Source organism: Penicillium crustosum, assembly GCF_028827405.1.
Source record: "Penicillium crustosum strain IBT 35664 chromosome Unknown utg000005l_segment0_segment0, whole genome shotgun sequence".
In the NCBI taxonomy this organism is placed as follows: domain Eukaryota; kingdom Fungi; phylum Ascomycota; class Eurotiomycetes; order Eurotiales; family Aspergillaceae; genus Penicillium; species Penicillium crustosum.
The window spans coordinates 1339381-1357564 of record NW_026623126.1 but is presented as its reverse complement, the minus strand read 5'-3'; the positions used below and the strand labels follow the sequence as shown (position 1 = coordinate 1357564).

General features: G+C 48.1%; 8 protein-coding genes across 8 annotated transcripts; 5 read left to right on the top strand and 3 right to left on the bottom strand.

Moving 5' to 3' along the window:
• Positions 1 to 63: 63 nt before the first annotated feature.
• On the bottom strand, positions 64 to 1407 carry N7487_011209 (uncharacterized protein; the record flags this gene model as incomplete). The annotated part of the gene is made up of 1 exon (XM_056878939.1): positions 64 to 1407. The coding sequence occupies one exon, from the start codon at positions 1405 to 1407 to the stop codon at positions 64 to 66; it is 1344 nt and encodes a 447-aa protein (XP_056724258.1).
• Positions 1408 to 2720: 1313 nt separating this feature from the next.
• On the top strand, positions 2721 to 3053 carry N7487_011208 (glycoside hydrolase family 3 protein; the record flags this gene model as incomplete). The annotated part of the gene is made up of 1 exon (XM_056878938.1): positions 2721 to 3053. The coding sequence occupies one exon, from the start codon at positions 2721 to 2723 to the stop codon at positions 3051 to 3053; it is 333 nt and encodes a 110-aa protein (XP_056724257.1).
• Positions 3054 to 3266: 213 nt separating this feature from the next.
• N7487_011207 (uncharacterized protein) lies at positions 3267 to 3467 on the top strand (the record flags this gene model as incomplete). Its single annotated transcript, XM_056878937.1, has 1 exon — positions 3267 to 3467. One exon carries the CDS (start codon positions 3267 to 3269, stop codon positions 3465 to 3467), a length of 201 nt encoding a protein of 66 aa, XP_056724256.1.
• Positions 3468 to 4548: 1081 nt separating this feature from the next.
• Positions 4549 to 6741, top strand: N7487_011206 (serine/threonine protein kinase CBK1; the record flags this gene model as incomplete). The annotated part of the gene is made up of 5 exons (XM_056878936.1): positions 4549 to 4995; positions 5048 to 5175; positions 5257 to 5760; positions 5894 to 6370; positions 6429 to 6741. 5 exons carry the CDS (start codon positions 4549 to 4551, stop codon positions 6739 to 6741), a joined length of 1869 nt encoding a protein of 622 aa, XP_056724255.1.
• Positions 6742 to 7425: 684 nt separating this feature from the next.
• Positions 7426 to 8307, bottom strand: N7487_011205 (spliceosome assembly protein PRP11; the record flags this gene model as incomplete). The annotated part of the gene is made up of 2 exons (XM_056878935.1): positions 7426 to 8121; positions 8194 to 8307. Coding segments are annotated over 2 exons (810 nt in total), but the record flags the coding sequence as incomplete, so codon positions are not given.
• Positions 8308 to 8825: 518 nt separating this feature from the next.
• N7487_011204 (uncharacterized protein) lies at positions 8826 to 10795 on the top strand (the record flags this gene model as incomplete). The annotated part of the gene is made up of 4 exons (XM_056878934.1): positions 8826 to 8994; positions 9044 to 9494; positions 9547 to 9637; positions 9692 to 10795. The coding sequence occupies 4 exons, from the start codon at positions 8826 to 8828 to the stop codon at positions 10793 to 10795; spliced, it is 1815 nt and encodes a 604-aa protein (XP_056724253.1).
• A 2176-nt stretch (positions 10796 to 12971) lies between these two features.
• On the top strand, positions 12972 to 13538 carry N7487_011203 (3CxxC-type zinc finger protein; the record flags this gene model as incomplete). Its single annotated transcript, XM_056878933.1, has 2 exons — positions 12972 to 13415; positions 13512 to 13538. The coding sequence occupies 2 exons, from the start codon at positions 12972 to 12974 to the stop codon at positions 13536 to 13538; spliced, it is 471 nt and encodes a 156-aa protein (XP_056724252.1).
• Positions 13539 to 15233: 1695 nt separating this feature from the next.
• On the bottom strand, positions 15234 to 17847 carry N7487_011202 (putative C6 finger domain protein; the record flags this gene model as incomplete). Its single annotated transcript, XM_056878932.1, has 3 exons — positions 15234 to 16058; positions 16153 to 16566; positions 16738 to 17847. 3 exons carry the CDS (start codon positions 17845 to 17847, stop codon positions 15234 to 15236), a joined length of 2349 nt encoding a protein of 782 aa, XP_056724251.1.
• Between the last annotated feature and the right edge of the window lie 337 nt (positions 17848 to 18184).

The window sequence follows — 18184 nt, the reverse complement described above, 5'->3', positions numbered from 1 at the left end:
AAGCGGATCCACTTTGGGCGGCCTAACTGCAGATCGTTTACGTAGCTCGCCGCGATTCCAAGGTTAGGCAATCAGCTCCTCCACTAACTTGGCTTTCCACTCCTCTAAAAATCCCTCGACAAATTCACGCTCATAAAAGGCGTCATTGAAATGACAAGTGAGATGTAGTTCGCCCTCACGCGTCCATAGGTACGTCTGCAAAACCCGATTGATAATTTGAACACCTAGCCACCAGTCTTCAATCTCCACCGTGGTTGCGGGGCCTGCATGAACTGTTGGCAGACGGTCTTCGATAACACCAAGTGAGCTCAGCTCGGGATGTGCGGCACCTGGTGCTTGGATTGCTAGTTCTAGCGGTGTTGCCAGCAGTGATCCGATGGTCTGTACATAACATGGCAAAATTTTGAAAAGTGGTTCTAAATCGCGCTGGTAATGGGAAGTCAAAGTGGTAGCGATGGTATTGTAATCCTTGTTGGCAACCAAGTCAATGCTACAGGGCCGGCCTGTATGATACAGACCAGTCGCTCCCTGAGGCCCACTCCAAGGCGCCGGAACCCGATCGCGAACATCATATGTGTTGAAGCAGACTAGGCGACCGTCCATAGGAGTTAGATGTGGCCGCACAGCAAGAATAAGGGCAGATTGGACAGCTGCTGTCACCTTCAGGCCGCGGAGCTTACTAGCCGCGATGAGTCGCTCACTAAGTTCTTTGGGGAAAAAAGTACTTAGACGGCGCGAGTTCCCTGGTGTTGTATTCGGAAGAGTCTGGACAATAGAAGAAGGCGCTGTCCCATTGGCAATAACGGCCAACTCAGCTTCGGTGGCCACTTTCATTTCGTCCGTAATGTCAAGTGATATACCAGCCGCTTCATCCAAGCTTGGGGGTATGCGTGACACCTCAGAGCCATCAAATTTCAGGGTAGACTGAGGACCTTCAGCTAACAGAGCCAAATAGTCGTGCTGTAGCAGTATCATGCCTGTTCCATCGGTGCGCCAATGCGGTGTACGGAAGAATAACTCCCTTGACTGTGGTAGATAATGAAGCATGAATAGGGAGGATTGAGGGAGGACTGCATCAAGACTCTCAGCGCGGCGAGTCTCGTTGTAGTGCACAGCAAATGTCATTTGCAGCCAATCTTCAAGGATATCTGGGGACGGAACCGTGTAGACCAACCGAGAACTTGTTTCATCAGAAGTAGCTGCGATCTGCGGGTGTTGGTACCGTAGCCCTTTCCACGCTTGGCGTAATTGTGTGACAGAAGGCAGATTTTTAAGCTGAATGACACTGGATATATGGTACTGTTCCTTCTGGAAAGGCGAGCCAGTTGCTGCAACGCCGCGATAAAAGAGCTCAAGCGTGTCAAAGGGACGTTCGTACTGGCCGAACTTGACCTGCTTTAATGGCATTTTATCAACGGTGGAAGGGAATAGGATAAGGGATTTACGAGGTAAGTCTTTTTCAAGGAAAGGGAAAAAAAGGGGTAAAGCCAAAAAAGACCTGGAAATTGCTTATGGTCTCACCGCCAGGTGATCAGCGTCACATGACTCTTACCCCTCGTAGAGGACGTCGCTACAGATAGGAAGGTTGCAATAGTAAGGCCACCCGTGTCGGCGTCAAACACAACATGTTACTACTAAGCCACTTCCTGTTTATACTAGGCCCGCTTGTGTCCCGAGGTCTGTTTATTCCGTATCATAAAATAGAGGTTCCAATCAATGGGGTTCAAGTCCTGTATTTATGTATCGGCTCTACGAACAATTTATATGGAGCCTCGATTACATGGCATAAATTACTTGGAATGGAACATATAGGATTTAGGTAATCAATCATCCGCGGGCGGGTATACCTGTCGGCGGGGCTCTCATACTTGATGTTGATTGGTTGCCTTCAGATTAAGCTTTGACCCACCATCCAACCTTTGTTCCGCCCCACGAGACATGTTTTACTCGTATATGCAGCCTTACGGCTCAATTGGGCTTGTGGTACTAGCTCAATTTATCACTGAATATTTACACGATTCCTGTCAAGCCGGGACCACTATGTTCCAGGTCATACCAGGGTGACCGGAGGTACTACGTTTATTTGCTTGTGATCCATGATTAACCTTCCTCAAATAAATTAAAATATCTAATATTGACAAACCTAATTCCCATCGAAACGGTAATATTTTACATGTGGAATACTCGAATGCGTAGGAAACATGAACAAGGTCGCACCTAACCCAAGACCTTTCCAACTAGCAATACAACAACAACCCGCCATTTCAGGCAAGAAGACACATCGTTGATAGCAGCCCCCCCACCTTTTGGCCGGGCAGCTTATAATAGGGGTAGGGTACCCGCAATATCTTACAGTGAGGGAAGACGACATGCTTGGGCTTGTTTGTCCCTGTTTCTATAGTGAAGCGGATGGAACGCCTAGCATACGGGCTTTTCAAGTTGACCGGCTTTTTTACTAGCCCACGCCCATCATTAGAAGTGGTCATATTTGCCGGCGTAGAGCATTTTGTATAGTCCATTTGCCAGACAAATTTCCATTCATTATGGTAGACTAAAGGAATGATACAGGGTCAGTTGTATTGCGTAGGTGCGAGCTAACAACATGAGTGCCCAGTGTCATTCGCACAAAAACTGCAGTTAGTTGTCTAATACTCCGTGACATTTACGCCGGAGATTTCGGCTTCCATCTCGGTCTTTCTCTGCATGAAGACGAATAAGAGATGTTCGACCAGGCCGTAGAGGTCGCACGCAGCTCTGACGTGGCCGACGTAATGGTCGGTCATAACAAAGACTCCGATGGAGAAGGGGATGATCGAACGAGCTTGAACGCTCCGGGCCGCACGAATAATCTAGTGAGTGCCATCTGTGCTGCCAACCCCAATACCGCTATTGTCGTTCAGTCTGCTAGCGCAGTTAGCATGCCGTGGATTGAGCAGGCACACGCTATCGTACTCGGATGGTACCAGGGACAAGAGAACGGCAATGCTTTGGCGGATGTGCTACTCGGTGAATGCAACTTCTCCGGGAAGACTTCTATCACATTTCCCACCTAATTATCCAACCACGGATCAAGCAAATGCAAATGGTACCCGGAAGAGGCAGCCCAGGACCGCTCCATCATTGGCAAGGATGTTCTTATCGGTTACACATCATTTGAGGAACGCGAGGTCGGACCTTTATGGCCGCTCGGATTTGGACTCTCATACACATCTTTTAGCTTATCTGGAGTTCGTTTTCATGGGCAAATGAGCACATTTACAGACTCAATGATTGCTATGCATGCTTGCCTATCGATTGATGGGGAGCACGATGGCCATGAGGTGGTGCAAGTCTACATCTCGCCATCCAGCCAGATTCGAGCGAAGGGGCTGGATAGTTACCCGAAGACTCTTGTGGGCTTCAGAAAGACCTGGATGCCAGCAGGTAAACGCGTGAATTTCAAATCACTGTTCGCAGTGAGGAACTAAGATGGTACGGTGAAGTCGTCCACTGGAGGGTGGACGCAGGCACCTACAGCTGCTTTGTTGGAACCAGTGTTGCTTCCATTGATAATACACTGTCATTTGAAGTAATTTAGGTGGATTTGAGATTTACAGTCCATAGAAACTCGCGGTTTTCTCACCAAGTGCCATACACGATGACAGTTGAGTAATGTTCGCAGTATTTCCTCGGATTGGCGTAAAGTTTCTCACGCAAAAAGGATCCATGTGTAATTGGCAATCCGGGGGATTCGTTAGGAGAGATGAAAGTCCCCATGGAAATGTAAGTACGATAAGGGCAATGAAAGAGCCAAATGTATAAATATGATACTGATGCGCTGTGTTGAGGGCCACTGCAAGTTACTTGTATTCCCTCTCCATTCCAATCCTGTCACCCCTGGATCCAATAGAATAGCCCCTTAGGTAACTTATTTTGGACCTGGGCTGCATGTGAACACTCCAAAATGTAACTGCGGTGAGAGGAGGTGGGTTAAGAGCTAGCGAGTGATAGGACCTGCCCAGGTGGAAATGTCGAGTTGAAGGAGGGAAACTGAAAGATGACTAAGCTAGAATATGACACTGTATGGCACGTGACCATCCAACCCCACGATGGGTTCCAAGGTTGAATTTGTGATATCCTGTGATTAGGGATATCCTACTTAGGAATATTGCTGTTTTTAGGTGCTACAGCTCCATTAAGCCTGTAAGAGACCCGGAAACTGAGAAATAATACTCGGTGAGAAAAGATATATGGAAAATAAGTTCTTGTCTTATAAAATCTCGATATTACCCCCAACAACGCTAGATACTGGCAATTCCCTTCGAAATATTTAGCCGCCTACTTTGAGTGATTCATTGGATAAAAAGAAAAGTATCACAGACATTGGGAACACACACAGTTGTTTCAAGTCGAGTGGAAACATGTAACATGTAAACAAGTCAACCAGTCGGGGGCTAGATTGCCTCCTGAGCCACCGCTTCTTTAAACTCCCCGCCCTCGTCAACTCCCTCCCGACTTTCTTCCTCCCCCCCATCTACCTTGAAAAGTCCCTTGGGAGTTCGAGTCAAGATGGATCCCAACAATAACAATCGAAACAACATGAATTACGGCTATGACCGTAATTACAATGCCAACAACCGCGCCTATCCCACTACCCCCTCTGCCTTCCCCCAGCCCATCTATCAGACTCAGGGGGCCCAGGACTACGTCGATCCCTCCAATCCAGCTTACGCCCCGGGTTATTTTATGCCCAACAATTACCCAGCGCAGCAGGTGCAACCGCAGTATGTACAGCAACAACAACAGCAGCAGTACGCGCAACAGCAAGCATTGCAATCGCCCCAACCCGCCTACCAAGCACGCCCAGGCTACCCCGATGGCACCAACGGTTTGATTCAGCAATTCTCCAACCAGGACCTCAACGCAAACCGCGCAGGATTTTTCAATAATCGGGCAGGTTCCCCGGCCCAGCGGCCTCGCACCGCCGGTGGCTCCCCCGCCCAAACACAGGCCCAAGCATCACACCTGATCCCCCCCCGTCCCCCGCAGCCCTCGCCCACCCCCCGAGAATGAAGAGTTGCAACGCTTCCCCGACCGGTACTCTGAGAATGTGCACAAGCGAGGAAAGGCAGCAAAGGAGCTGGTGACTGTGTTCTTCCACGAGAATATCGAACGGGCCCGTGACCGTAATATGCGGTAAGTATCCATGCCCCAAATGGAAGGCCTGAAACCTCTTCCCGGAGTTGTGGCTTATACCTATGATGTTCGACCCTACAGATCGGCGGAACTTGACAAAACAATCCGTGAACCTACTATCCCCATCGAAAAGAAGCGCCAGGATGCCGACTTGATTTCCAAGAGAGAGTCCGATTTCCTTCGGTTCCTGCGCACAAAGGAGACGCCGGCGAACTTCCAGACCATCAAGATTATCGGAAAGGGTGCTTTCGGTGAGGTCAAGCTCGTGCAGCGCAAGACTGATGGCAAGATTTACGCCCTCAAGTCGTTGATCAAGACCGAAATGTTCAAGAAGGATCAATTAGCCCACGTCCGTGCCGAGCGTGATATTCTGGCGGATTCGAAGGATAACCCTTGGCTTGTGAAGCTTCACGCGTCGTTCCAGGATGCTGCGTACCTTTATCTGCTGATGGAATTCTTGCCCGGTGGTGATTTGATGACCATGTTGATCAAGTACGAAATCTTCTCCGAGGATATCACACGGTTCTACATGGCCGAGGTCGTAATGGCAATTGAAGCCGTACACAAGCTTGGTTTCCTCCATCGGTAAGTGAAGCTTTTTTTTTTTTTAATTGCCGGTTGGGACATTGGCATGTGCACTATTGTGTCTCTCTACTTAAGAACACGGTGCACAAGCAACATACGATACAATCCATACTAATTGATATTTCATGTGCAGTGATATCAAACCTGACAACATCTTGCTTGACCGTGGTGGACACGTCAAGCTTACTGACTTCGGTCTGTCAACCGGAGGCAAGAAGACTCATGATAACGCTTACTACCAAAACCTCCTCAAGAACTCCACTTCCAAGGATCGGAACCGCAATTCTGGATACTTCAATGATGCCATCAATCTGACAGTATCCAACCGTGGTCAGATCAACACCTGGCGAAAGTCTCGTCGTGCCATGGCCTATTCCACTGTCGGAACTCCTGATTATATTGCTCCTGAGATTTTCAACGGTCAAGGCTACACTTATCTCTGCGATTGGTGGTCTGTCGGTGCTATCATGTTTGAATGTCTCGTGGGCTGGCCTCCGTTCTGTGCCGAAGACACAAATGACACCTACCGGAAAATTGTCAACTGGAGAGAGTGCTTGTACTTCCCTGATGAACTGGTTCTTGGGCGTGACTCTGAGGCCCTGATCCGAAGGTAAGTTCCTATGTCTATCCAAAATCTAAAATGAGCACCCGCTAACAGAATCACTTAGTTTCTTGTGTGACCCAGACCACCGTATTGGCAGCGAAGGTGGTCAGCACGGAGGTGCGACGCAGATCAAGAACCACCCCTTCTTCAGAGGTGTTGTTTGGGACCAACTGCGCGGCATCCGTGCTCCCTTCGAGCCGCGCCTCAGCTCGAACATTGATGTGTCGTACTTCCCGATTGATGAAATTCCTCAGGAGGATACCAGCGCGATCCACCGTGCTCAGGCCCGTGCCATGCCGGACTCGCAGGAAGCCGAGATGAGTTTGCCATTCATCGGCTACACCTATAAGGCCTTCAATGCCTTCCAAACCACTTAGATTGGTTTGTTGTGTTCCGAGACTGACCAATTCCGGAGGATAACGGAAGCAAGCAGGGCTTGCATCCTTCGTTTCTCAACGGTACTCTCCTGTCGGTCAGAAAAAAGCTCGGATTTGTTTTCACCTCGTTGCCCATTATCATTGAGCATATCAGCGATGTTGTTTTCCCGAATCATGACCCATCTTCGGTTTCACTTGTTGATACGATACATACATATGTATCTAACGCCTTGCATCCTTCTCAAGACGATACACACACTACTTGTCAAATCTTCGGAGAGACCCAACTGATTTTAGGATAGTCAGGATATTACCCTAAAAAAATACATTACATTTGTCTTTTCTGACTTGCCTTGCTGACAGGAATAAACAGCAGACCATCTATTTGTAGATTCCGAAAACAGGTTTCCCTAAAAAAGAAAACTGCCACCATTTGGTCTTTGCCGAAGGGGAGATATAATAAACATTGGAACTGTTGATGGCATGTCTGCCATCAAAATTGAATTTCATTGTCATGAAAAGGGAGTCGCTCGAGAATCAGATAAAAGGTAAGTATCAACATAGAACAACCCCGAAACGCCTATCCCGATTCCCGCCATGGAGCCAACCGCCATCTTTTGATGCGTGTCCGAAAGAAAAGCCGAGCGAGACAGATAAATGAGCAAAAAGGGCAAATAAGGAATTTCAAGTCTGCATAGGCGCCAGACCAGGCACACCACTGAATATTTCCTCCCGCTCAGTCTTGAACATAACCTGAATCCAGAATTCCTTGCTATCCTCATCGAACCAAGTCCAGTAGCGGTCATCCCGACGATCAATTTCCCTAGCCTGCAACTTAAACGCGCAAGTCTGGTAAGGCTCCGCAGCAACAACCAAGTACTGATACTTATTATCGGGTGTCTCAACCTGCTGCTCAAAAGCCGACATGAAGCGCACACGTGGTGTAATACCGGGAGTGATCTCCTGGAACTGCAGCTGGAACAGCAGGCCCTGCTGGCGTGTCAGAGGATCCAAGATCTTGGTGATTTTGTATCCCGGCCGGCCAATCTTGATGAGCTGTTTCTTGACTTGCACGCCCGCGACACCGGGTAGAGACGATGGGTCCTGGTTCTTGCCTTCGCGCGCCTCGCGCGCTGCTCGTCGTGCGAGGTTCGTTTGGTGCTTGCGTCCCTGCGTGTGGGCGAGGTAGGAGCCGTCGTTCTGGTGGACTGTCAGACAGAGTCGGCATTCGAATGTGCCTAGGTGGTTCCTGAAGATGTAGGGGTCTTTTTCGACGTCCATTGTTTCCATGGCGAGCTTGCGCAGCCGCTCGCGTCGGTCGGCATTGGTGGCGGATTTGGAGGCGACACCGCCGCCGCCGAATTTGGAGCCTGCTCGGTTCTGGGGGATGTGTTAGTACGATATGATTCTAGATGAAGAATATGGCAGTGCGCCAGCTGAGTGTGTACGTACCTGGTAATCCATCTTGTCGGCGCTGGAGCTTGAAGAAAGTTGGTGGAGTTGACTATCCAGGTGTTTTGCGAAAGCGGTATCTGCACCGACCGCCTTCCTATCGTAGCTAACATGCTACCGTCAACCACGGCAGTTATTGCTATGGTTGTGTGGCCTTGGCGCAAAATAAATATCTGATTCTTCATAGGTTATGACAGAATTACCTAGTCACAATCTAATATTTGGCTCATTAAAAGCTCCTCTTGCCATTTGTATATCAAAATGTAAGGAAATCATATTGGGACTTCCAAAGTATTGAACCATAGTACCCGTGTAGACCGCCTTCCTAATAGATATGCTATTTACTTTACATACTAGAACATCTATGGATGTTCCTTCATTGACTTTGTTTTGTGAAAAAAAAGCTTCCAAAAAATCTTTCCTAGCTGTAGTGAGACCTGATACACCATATATGCAGTGTATTACGTAGGATTACATGGAATGTGCTTAATCTTCAGCCATTCCCGGAGCCAACTGAAGTGAGATGCCGATGATTATATAAGCTTTCTGTTTGGGCGATATCATGGATCACAGTACAAAGTAGCACTCACCAAAACACTGGAACAAATGACCTGTTAGGTCAGGCTTAAGCTATGGGTGTCCCTGCTGTAGGCGAACGTCGGTCATTTGATGGCCACTTAAGTACTATTCGATATGTGGGCACTGTTCAAGGTACCACCGGCGATTGGTTGGGTGTCGAATGGGACGATGCAAGTCGTGGCAAGCATTCAGGAGAGCATAAAGGCGTCAGATACTTCTCATGTATGAATTTCTTACTTTTACATCCGGATTATTGCTAACCTAGCTTCAGGCAAAAGCAAACATCCCACGGCGGGGTCTTTTGTTCGCCCCTCCAGACCTTCAGACCAGCCTCTGAGCTTTCTAGAAGCCCTGCGGGAGAAGTATGCTTCTGAGCCTGTGGACGGTGTGGCCCACAATGAGTTGGTCAGTGGAGCAGCAGGTCGAGGCAAGGCAATTGAAATTAGTGGCAAGGTTGTTGAAGAAGTTGGCTTCGACAAAATTCGGAAACAGCTCGCTGAGCTCCAAGAGTTACGCATCGTCTTGCTTGATGGTTTACGGGTTGTTGGGGTCCTTGCAACCTATAGCCAGGCTCAGGTCTTCCATAGCGAGGAAGTGCAAAAGATTGGAGAAACTTGTCCCAAGATCACGGAACTTGATCTCAGTCGAAGCTTATTGAGCCGATGGCGCGATGTTTGGGACATTTGCAACCAGCTTAAGTACCTGAAGAAGCTGAAGTTGAAGTAAGTCTCAAATTAGATCAATTCATGAATGGGAGAGCTAACTAGAGAATAGTGGAAACCGATTTCAAGTTTTGGAGGATAACCTGACCTTCAAGGGGATCACCGAGCTACATCTGGAAGAAACCCTGCTCAGCTGGGATGAAGTATGTGTCATATCCACCACATACAATCCAGAGTCAAGCTGACTTCGGATATAGATTGCTGCCATTGCATATCGATTCCCTGGCTTGACATCTCTCACAGCATCTGCGAACCAGCTCACTGAGATCACTTGTGCACTCCCTAGCACTATCACAACATTAATCCTCGAACACAACGAGATAACCTCAATATCAGCTCTCCGACACCTCGCCGCGCTCCCAAACTTAGAGCACCTCTCCATTCGTGGCAACAACATCAGCACCGTGAACCCAAACACCACAGATACAACCCTAGACTTTCAATTCCCACAAACACTCCGCTCCCTCGATATATCGCGCAACAACATTACCTCCTGGACCATCCTCAACAAACTCCCCAGCGCATTCCCAGGCCTAACCACCCTCCGAATCACCGCCAATCCCCTCTTCGACCAGCCACCCCTCCCACCCTCTGTCACAGAAGCCTCTAAACCAATGACCGTCGACGAAGCATTCATGCTAACCCTATCTCGCTTCCCACCATCCCTCACAATCCTAAACTACAGCACTATCTCACCACAAGACCGCTCCAATGCAGAGATGTACTACTTATCCCTCATCGGCAAAGAACTCTCCGCAACGACTGAAGAAGAAGAGCCCACCATCCTCGCTACGCACCCGCGATACAGCGAGCTGTGTGAGCTATACGTCGAACCGACTATTACAAGAGCGGTTGTGTCGGATTCCTCCGGTGCGAGAGTCATCCATCCGCGGTCTGTAGCAGCGCGTCTGGTTAAGATGGCGTTCCGTCTGCCACTTGGAAACAATGAATCCAAGAGCCAAGTCAAAGAGATCCCTGGTTCGTTTGATACGTACCAGGTCAAGGCGCTTGTGTCGCGGCTCTTCGGGCTACCGGCGTTTGGGTTCCGGTTGGTCTGGGAGACGGATGAGTGGGATCCTGTGGAGAAGGAAGTTGGTAATGAGGGTGTTGTTGAATGGGATGAGGATAGTGAAGATGAAGATCGACCTGATGTTGGCTCTGGGGTTGAGATAACCCGGGATGGTCTTGATAAGAGTCGATTTGTGCGTAGGGAGGTGGAGCTGGTTGATTCAACAAGGGACATTGGGTTCCTGTTTCAAAGTGAAGCGGGAGAGGTTAGGATTCGGGTTGAAGTTATTTGATTATGTGCCTGCAAGATAGTGCTTTAGATAGTATTCGGTCTACGCCTAGAAGCATTTGAAAGATTTATGCATATTAACGAGAACTGATTCGCTAAAATGTGAGAGTAGAAAGAGAGCCTATGAAAGGGCCCTTATCTGTAAGTCCTAGACTAATTCACTCGACTCCACGCCCTTCCTGAGGGAGGTGGAGAGAAGTTTGATCTGGCTGCTTGCCATTGACCTTGGTGGTTTCTAGGTGATAGTTGCAACCCAATATGTGGTTATGTTATGCGATGGTTGCACAATGGGGGCACCTTCGATACCTTCCCAATGAATTCGGTATTCCGCTCTAGTTTTCGGGACGTTTGTTGATCCCGGTAGACCAAGGACAAGGAGCCATTTATTGCCATCTCCGCTCATTCAGCTATGGGATTTCCTCCGCGTCAGCCTGAGGTTGCTTAACTTGGGAGCATGCTCGCAAAACTATGCATTTCGGATAGGTGCTTGATAATTGTTCATTGCATGGGCGAACCAGGGCGTGAGACCCCCTGAGCGACTTTGGGCAATAGGAGAACACGTCAAGCGCCTGGCCTGTTTTAGGTCGTTGATTATCTTACGTGGCAGAGTAATACTTCTCAGTAGGAGTTTCACCCACGAGATCAGTACTCTGATTTCATCTCTCGGAGTATGCACTCTACAAGATTGATTCAAGTTTGAAGCACTCGTCGTAGATCAGCCGACGAGTGAACTATAGCATAAGCAAGTTAGGATCTGGTATAGTACGTCCGGGAAATTAACTTACAAGGCCTCGGCATGTGCCAGTGGAGCACTCTATGAAAGCACGCATTGTGCGTGTCAATTAAACACAAGTGATGTGAATGTCCCATTGTTGACAAGTCCGGGTTGCGATTTCCCTGTAAGCTTTCAGCTGCCATCCTGGGTGTGCCCTCCTATGAGTACCTTCCTATATTGTTACTTGCAGAGCATTATAATATTCTATCTGGCACTCGCTTCGGTGGCGGGAAACCGTACGTTGGGGTATTGTTAGAGCGGTAGGTCGTTTCCTTCACTATTCTCGGCATACTTGGTGACATCTCTAGTACCGTCGTAATGCTATTAGTAGTACATACATTTGTATCCCAACTGTATTGATACAAATCACCAGAAGCAATGGCGACTAGAAGGCTCCACGCCCACTACCGTTAGCTATCATTGGTCAACTCCCCTCTATCTCTCAGTCCCTTCACCGCGTACGTACTTCTGTGCTTGGTGGCTTGGATGACTTTAGGCCCCGTGTAAACCAAGTAGACCAGGCGACCTTTAGTATCGGCTTCCCTCTTCTATCTTTCAGTTGCTTCGCTCTGGACAAGAGGGTTTGACGCTACCCTAGGAGCTTTACCCGGTCAAGTATGCAGGCCGTCTAGTGAGAACCCCTCATAAATTTAGCACAATTAGGAGAAGTCGATAAGGCTTGGGGAGAAGGCCACGGGTAAAGCGTGATTTTTGATTCGGATGTACAAAACTCCCTTAAGCCCGCAATATGATAACAGCATGCGTCGTTGCGTGCTCACATATATTAACCATTGTCAGAGCCAACCAAAGTCTTGCTTTTATCCTAGCAATAGCCAAATTGCTCATTCCCGCATGAAATTATGCAGACTACGCTTTCTGGCTTACACCCTTTGGCCAGCACTTAGATTATGAGTTCTCTTGGATCCTTGCCCACGATATATGTACTCCCTTTTTCATGTTACATGACGTCTCATGCCACCATACTAAGCAGCCTACAAGGCAGTGTCTCCTGTATATACAGCGTAGATATGAAACTGTTCATGTTGTGAAACTAACCACCCCATAAGTATAGTGATCACAAGACCATGTATATCTGCAAAATTTCATGAGTCTTCTTGCTCATTCATATGTTCTTTGAATCCCTTATTTTGATCGTTATCCCAGCTGCGTGTTTAGTGCCGGGCTACACCAGAAAGGCATATTTACCAATCAAATCGTGCTACGGCAGCGATGCGTTGTCCTCAGAAAGTACATTTGTTGATTTAGAGCGGGGTATGCTGTCTCCCTGAGATGTTTTTATATACCTATCCAAGGCCATCTTCCGATCATATTCCTGATTCACAGCGCAACTCCTTAACACCATTTACGTTCAAAAAAAGTCCCTCGACCGGTACCAAGATCCAAAATGGCACGCAAGGGACGCAAAGGTGCGAAACTGTCGTCTCTCCACCCTAGGCTCCATGACAATGTAGCACAGGTATTAGACGAGGAAGGGCTTCAAGTGGATTTCTTGGACGCCGATGACGAGGCAACCAATATCGAGGACAGGGACACCAATGTTATGGGTCGATTTATATGCCCAAACAGCGGATGTAACTCCAGTGGTTGGTCGAGCAAGAAAGTCGCGATTACCATTCGCATGTACCCTCAGCAGCGATATAATGCACGGGTGTATCACCAGCGATGCAAAAATTGCAACGCAGTCGGCCGACTTGTCCTAGATACTGAATGCTATGTGGAAAGAGTGACTTATTGGCTCAAAAAATGGAATGGAATTGAGGTACAGCCGCCTGACTTCTCTGGCCAGAGCAGAGGGCCGCACAACAGTGAACTGTGTGAAGGGTGTAAAGTTGGTCATTGTTCCAACTCAAGTCAAGACTTAGCCTTGATGCTTGCGAGGTAAGCTGAGTACCAACGATTCTTACACAGTAACTAATTATTCTAGCTTATCTATCTGAGTGTTGTCCTATGACGCACATATTCTTGGCTTGTAGGCTATCCAGAGCGAGTGAGTGAAGCTTAGAGATGAACACAAAGGTCGAAAATGCAATAATGCTTGATCAGTAACTCCATGTTCCTCCTTCATTCTTAGTCTTGTGGTGCATGACGCTCAGCAAGAAAGAGGGCAAATATGCGTAAGACAATTATTATCCTCTTTTCTAATTGAATTATCCTTACGCTACCTTCGCCATTTGCTTATGGTGATTTCTTTCTTGCTGTATATCATATAAAGAATCAAATTACGCTGCCCGGAATTGATATTTCTCGCGTTTTTGTACTGTATAAAAGTGGGTTGGGTGACAGCGGTTGCGTTAGGAAGACTGAGGACGGACGATCCTAGAGCGGGTATTATTAGGTTGGGGCATGTTCATTTAGAGTTAACTATGTGACAGTGCATGACCATACTGCTCCATATTTTTATCGTTGTTACGACTCTGGAACAAACCCTTGGTTACGGATTTGTCTATATCAGGATTCAGGGTTAGCATCTCCCGTGACTAGGGTTTGAAAGAGCTGGTCAGTTACTTATACTAAGACAGACATACATCGGCTACCTATTAACCTTGGAGACTCTCCTATTGAGTATATACTCATCATTCGAACAAGCAAAAGAGCAAGTAATAGAACAAAACGATACAAAGGGAAAACTGGCCATCACTATCCTTTATTGTCCTTTCATTTTGAGCGGTTTGCCATGTTCACTTTGGTAACTAACTTCTAGTTCTTCCTCTTCTAAATATTCATCCTCGCTTGCTCACCAGAAATGGCTGAGGCAGCTAACTAATCGTTAGTGCCTAGAAGATGAACAAGGCCTATATATGGCTTGCCTGCGCTAACTTACTACTAAGTTCTAGTACTACCGTTGCTATGTGTAGACGCCCTGCATAAATAAGGAAAGATTATTTTCCTATAGTGGCTTAGTGCTCCCCTTCCCTATATTACATTAATATGCCCGGCAGTTATGAATAGCTACGTTCTCTATTATATATATACAATTTAGGTTCCCTATATGTATTTATCTACGTAAAGAATTATACAAGGTATACGCTATCGTACGAATATCGTCTACGGAACGATTTTGGTAGGAGTTCGAATAGTTAGTTGCAGGAATGTAGGCTGCTAATAAATCTGCAAATGCATTGGATCTAAAACAAAAGGCTTACATTTTCCAATCGCATTTGCAGATCAAAGTTACATCTTAGGCAAAGTGATGTTTTACTTGTTAATCAAATCCCAGAGGTAAAAGCACTACAGCAGAAAGGAAACAATTTCGAGTGACAGACATTATCCGGTCTATATGTACACAAGACAGATGGAATCATTACAATTCCACATATTCGGGGGAAGAAAAGGCCAAAACGCCGTAGTGCTTTGCTCGCTCACTGCCCAGTCCCCTAAAACCCCAATAGAAAGAAAAAAGATAGAAAGAGATGTAAACAGGCAGAGAATTGACATCGTATCATTCAGAGCAAAAGAAACACAACGCCTGACCATGATGCTTTTGTTTTATCGACCGCAAAAGAACAAGATGAAAACCCCGTGAGGACGCAGGATCGAGGGGAGGGTGTAATGGCCCTTGATCAGGAACTCATTATGCAAGGAGGAATGAAAGAGTATGAGGGGCAGTGCAAACGCTCGGAAGCGATGTTAGTCCTATTAAAGTAGATTACCCGCGAGCAACCCACCATGAGCGGACTGCCATGCAGCAAACTCGCTTGTAGACTTGTGTTGTGCCCTTGCCCTCGGCTTCTTCTTCGAGGAACTTCTGTGCGACGAAGAGCCTGGTTCCTGCCTCTTTCTCAGTGGTGTAGCCCACCTTAGGCAGGCTATTGGGGAAGTCAGCCCAGCGCTGTCCTAAGTGACGTGCGACAGAGATAGAGTATATAATGTCACGGTTCTCGTATGTGTCCAGCAATTGTCGACACCGACTGAGGGTGTCGTCGATCTGCTTAGCCGAGCTTGCTTCATTGTCATAAAGTGTAAGGAATTCTCCGACCTGGTCCCAGAAGTCCAATTGACGGCTCTGGAATTGATCTGGAGTGTTCGGGGGGTTGGCAGCATCCATGACCAGCTCCCGCGACAAGGGGTTGGAGTCCAAGTGGTTCCAAGTAAGCAATGCCTCGACCACGTTCAACCGCGCGCAAGCCACGCAGAGATTCCAGTCTCGCCCTTGTTGTCCAGTTTCCCCATCCGGTACCTGGCGACACAACGACATGCTTTTCCAGATAATCGAGGCTTCGAAACTCTCTAGACGAGCAAGAGTTTCACCGTCTTGAAGATCCCATTCGTTGAACGCGATGATCAAAGCTGAATAATCTGCCATAAGCTGGGCATCGGCCATGAGTAATGAGAGAGCATTCTCTGAATACCAGCGAACCTCGAGGAGCTTGTCGATGGCAGGTGCGTATGTGGCCAGGAAAACTGCCTGGATCTCCTCAAGGCGGCCGGGGGAAGAGTTGCGACAGGGTGGGGAGGAGGAGGGGCGATTCCCCTCAAAGAGAAAAGGTCGTTGACATAGAGGTTTTTAGCTACAGAGACAAATTGTTAGCCACCCATGCGCAATGCTGCAACGCGCAGATTCAGACAACAAAGTATATGAACTCACCTTTGTACGAAGGCTCTGAGCCCTGTTGACGTGGCACGCCAGTATTCTGCATATCTGTATGATTGGATTGATGGTTTGTCGCCAAAGAAGAATCGATGGAAGCTCCGTGCTCGTGTTGATCGGCAGAGGCAGTGGGCGATTCGGAGTGGAGGGAAGGTGCGAATGGTTGAGACGAAGCGGGCATGTACCCGGGAGGCGCAGAAGGATAGGAAGGATAGGAAGGCGCTGACGAGGTAGAAGGGCCTTGTGGATTGACAACCAGCGAAGGAGGAGGGTTAGGAGCGGGTTGGATAGCTGATGGTGTAGATGCTTGAGTCCGAAACACAGGATCGTAGCCCAAACATTCACGTTTGCTTTTCACACAATTTCTGCAGACCGGATGTGCTTCGTCACACTAAAAGAGAGTCAGAACTTGAAAAATATGCCGATATTCAAAAAAACCAAATAAAAAAAAAGTTGGAGGTTGAGAGGGAGGTGGATTTAAGCGGACAAAATAAAATGGCGGGGTCTGACGGGCACAAGCGAGAGGGAGACTCCGCCCCGCGAAAACGACATTTGCGCTCACCTTGATTCTTCGTTTGCGACAAGTCAAACAACCGGTTTTTGTTCGTCGCTTGACTTCTTTTTTGTGTCTATTGCCTGATAACATCTTGTTCGGGTCCCCCGGGAGTTGGTATCGCATTTGCGCATTCCCCATATTAGAGGGATATCCAGCCATGTATTGTCCCATAGAAGCCATCGGAGGCATATTGTTTGGAAGCGGCGATCCAATCGGTGCCTGTGGCACCTGTCCTTGGGAACTGGAATTGTGATACATGTCGTTTTGCTGATAATGTTGTGGCTGTGCCTGAAACTGGTGGGTATGTGTCTGCGGTGACTGCTGGCTTCCGGCTTGTTGTGATTGAGCAGGACTATGCGAATATTGGTAACCGTTGGTCGAATGATAATGAGATCCACCATTCACACCCCCATTGTCATGTCCACCCGTAGAGTCTGCCATGCCGACGTTCGCATCGTGATGATTTAAATGACTATCGTCGCCAAAATCATGACCATCCATTGTTGGGATATCATCGGTTCCGATTGCTGGTAAAGAATGGTCGAGAGAGGGGAGACTTGTATCAATCGCAGGCAGTGACATATCGGGGGGCGCAGATGAACCTATTGAAGGCAACGCATCAAAGGAGTGCAATTCTGGATCATCAAACCCGTTTGACGTGTCCATGGGTGGGAGTGATGGATCAATCGTTGGAAGTGATGATTCAACAGACGGTAAAGTCACGTCTGGACCTTGTGCTGGATGGGTGGCTTCTTCTAGCTGGTAAGTGCCCGCATCCTGTGGTGGGCCTGCGGCGGACAAGTTTGGCTCTGCTGGCACTTCTGGTGCTCCTAGTACTTCCGATGTTGCTGGCACTTCTGGTATGGGTGGCACTTCTGGCGGTGCTGGTTCCACTGGTGGTTCTGGCGGTACTGGGTCTGCTGGTTGAGCTTGTTGAGCTTGTTGTGTTGACACTGCCGGTTCTTGGCTTGGTTCCACGGAGGGTTGGTTCGTTTCCACTGGAGGCAGCTCATTCTGGGCTAAATGTTGGTCTGTCTGGACAGCTGGCGCATTCGGTTCGGTCGCAGGATTGGTGGATTCGCCAGGCGGGGCGCTCGAGTCCGTCGGCTCCGCCATATTGGAATTCACAGTCTCCCAATGAAAGTCTCGATCGGATGGGAAAATTGGTAGGTATGTTGCAAGTAGGCTTCGGGGATGAGGTATTGAGTAGAGGTCGAGTATTGAAGTATTCGAGTAGGCAAGGTCAAAGGTCGTCTGGTTTGTGGCTGAGCGAAGAAATCACACCAGGTCGAACGGATGGGGAGTTAGAAATCATTTATTCCCTATAATCTGTGAGGTTCAGTATTTGTTAGTCAAAATCTTCAAACAGCAATCTCGTGAGTGTTCCGCAGCGGAGGGTGATAGGGCGCGGTAAAGGCAGAGTCCGTCCTCGGTGTCGATCATGAGCATCGCC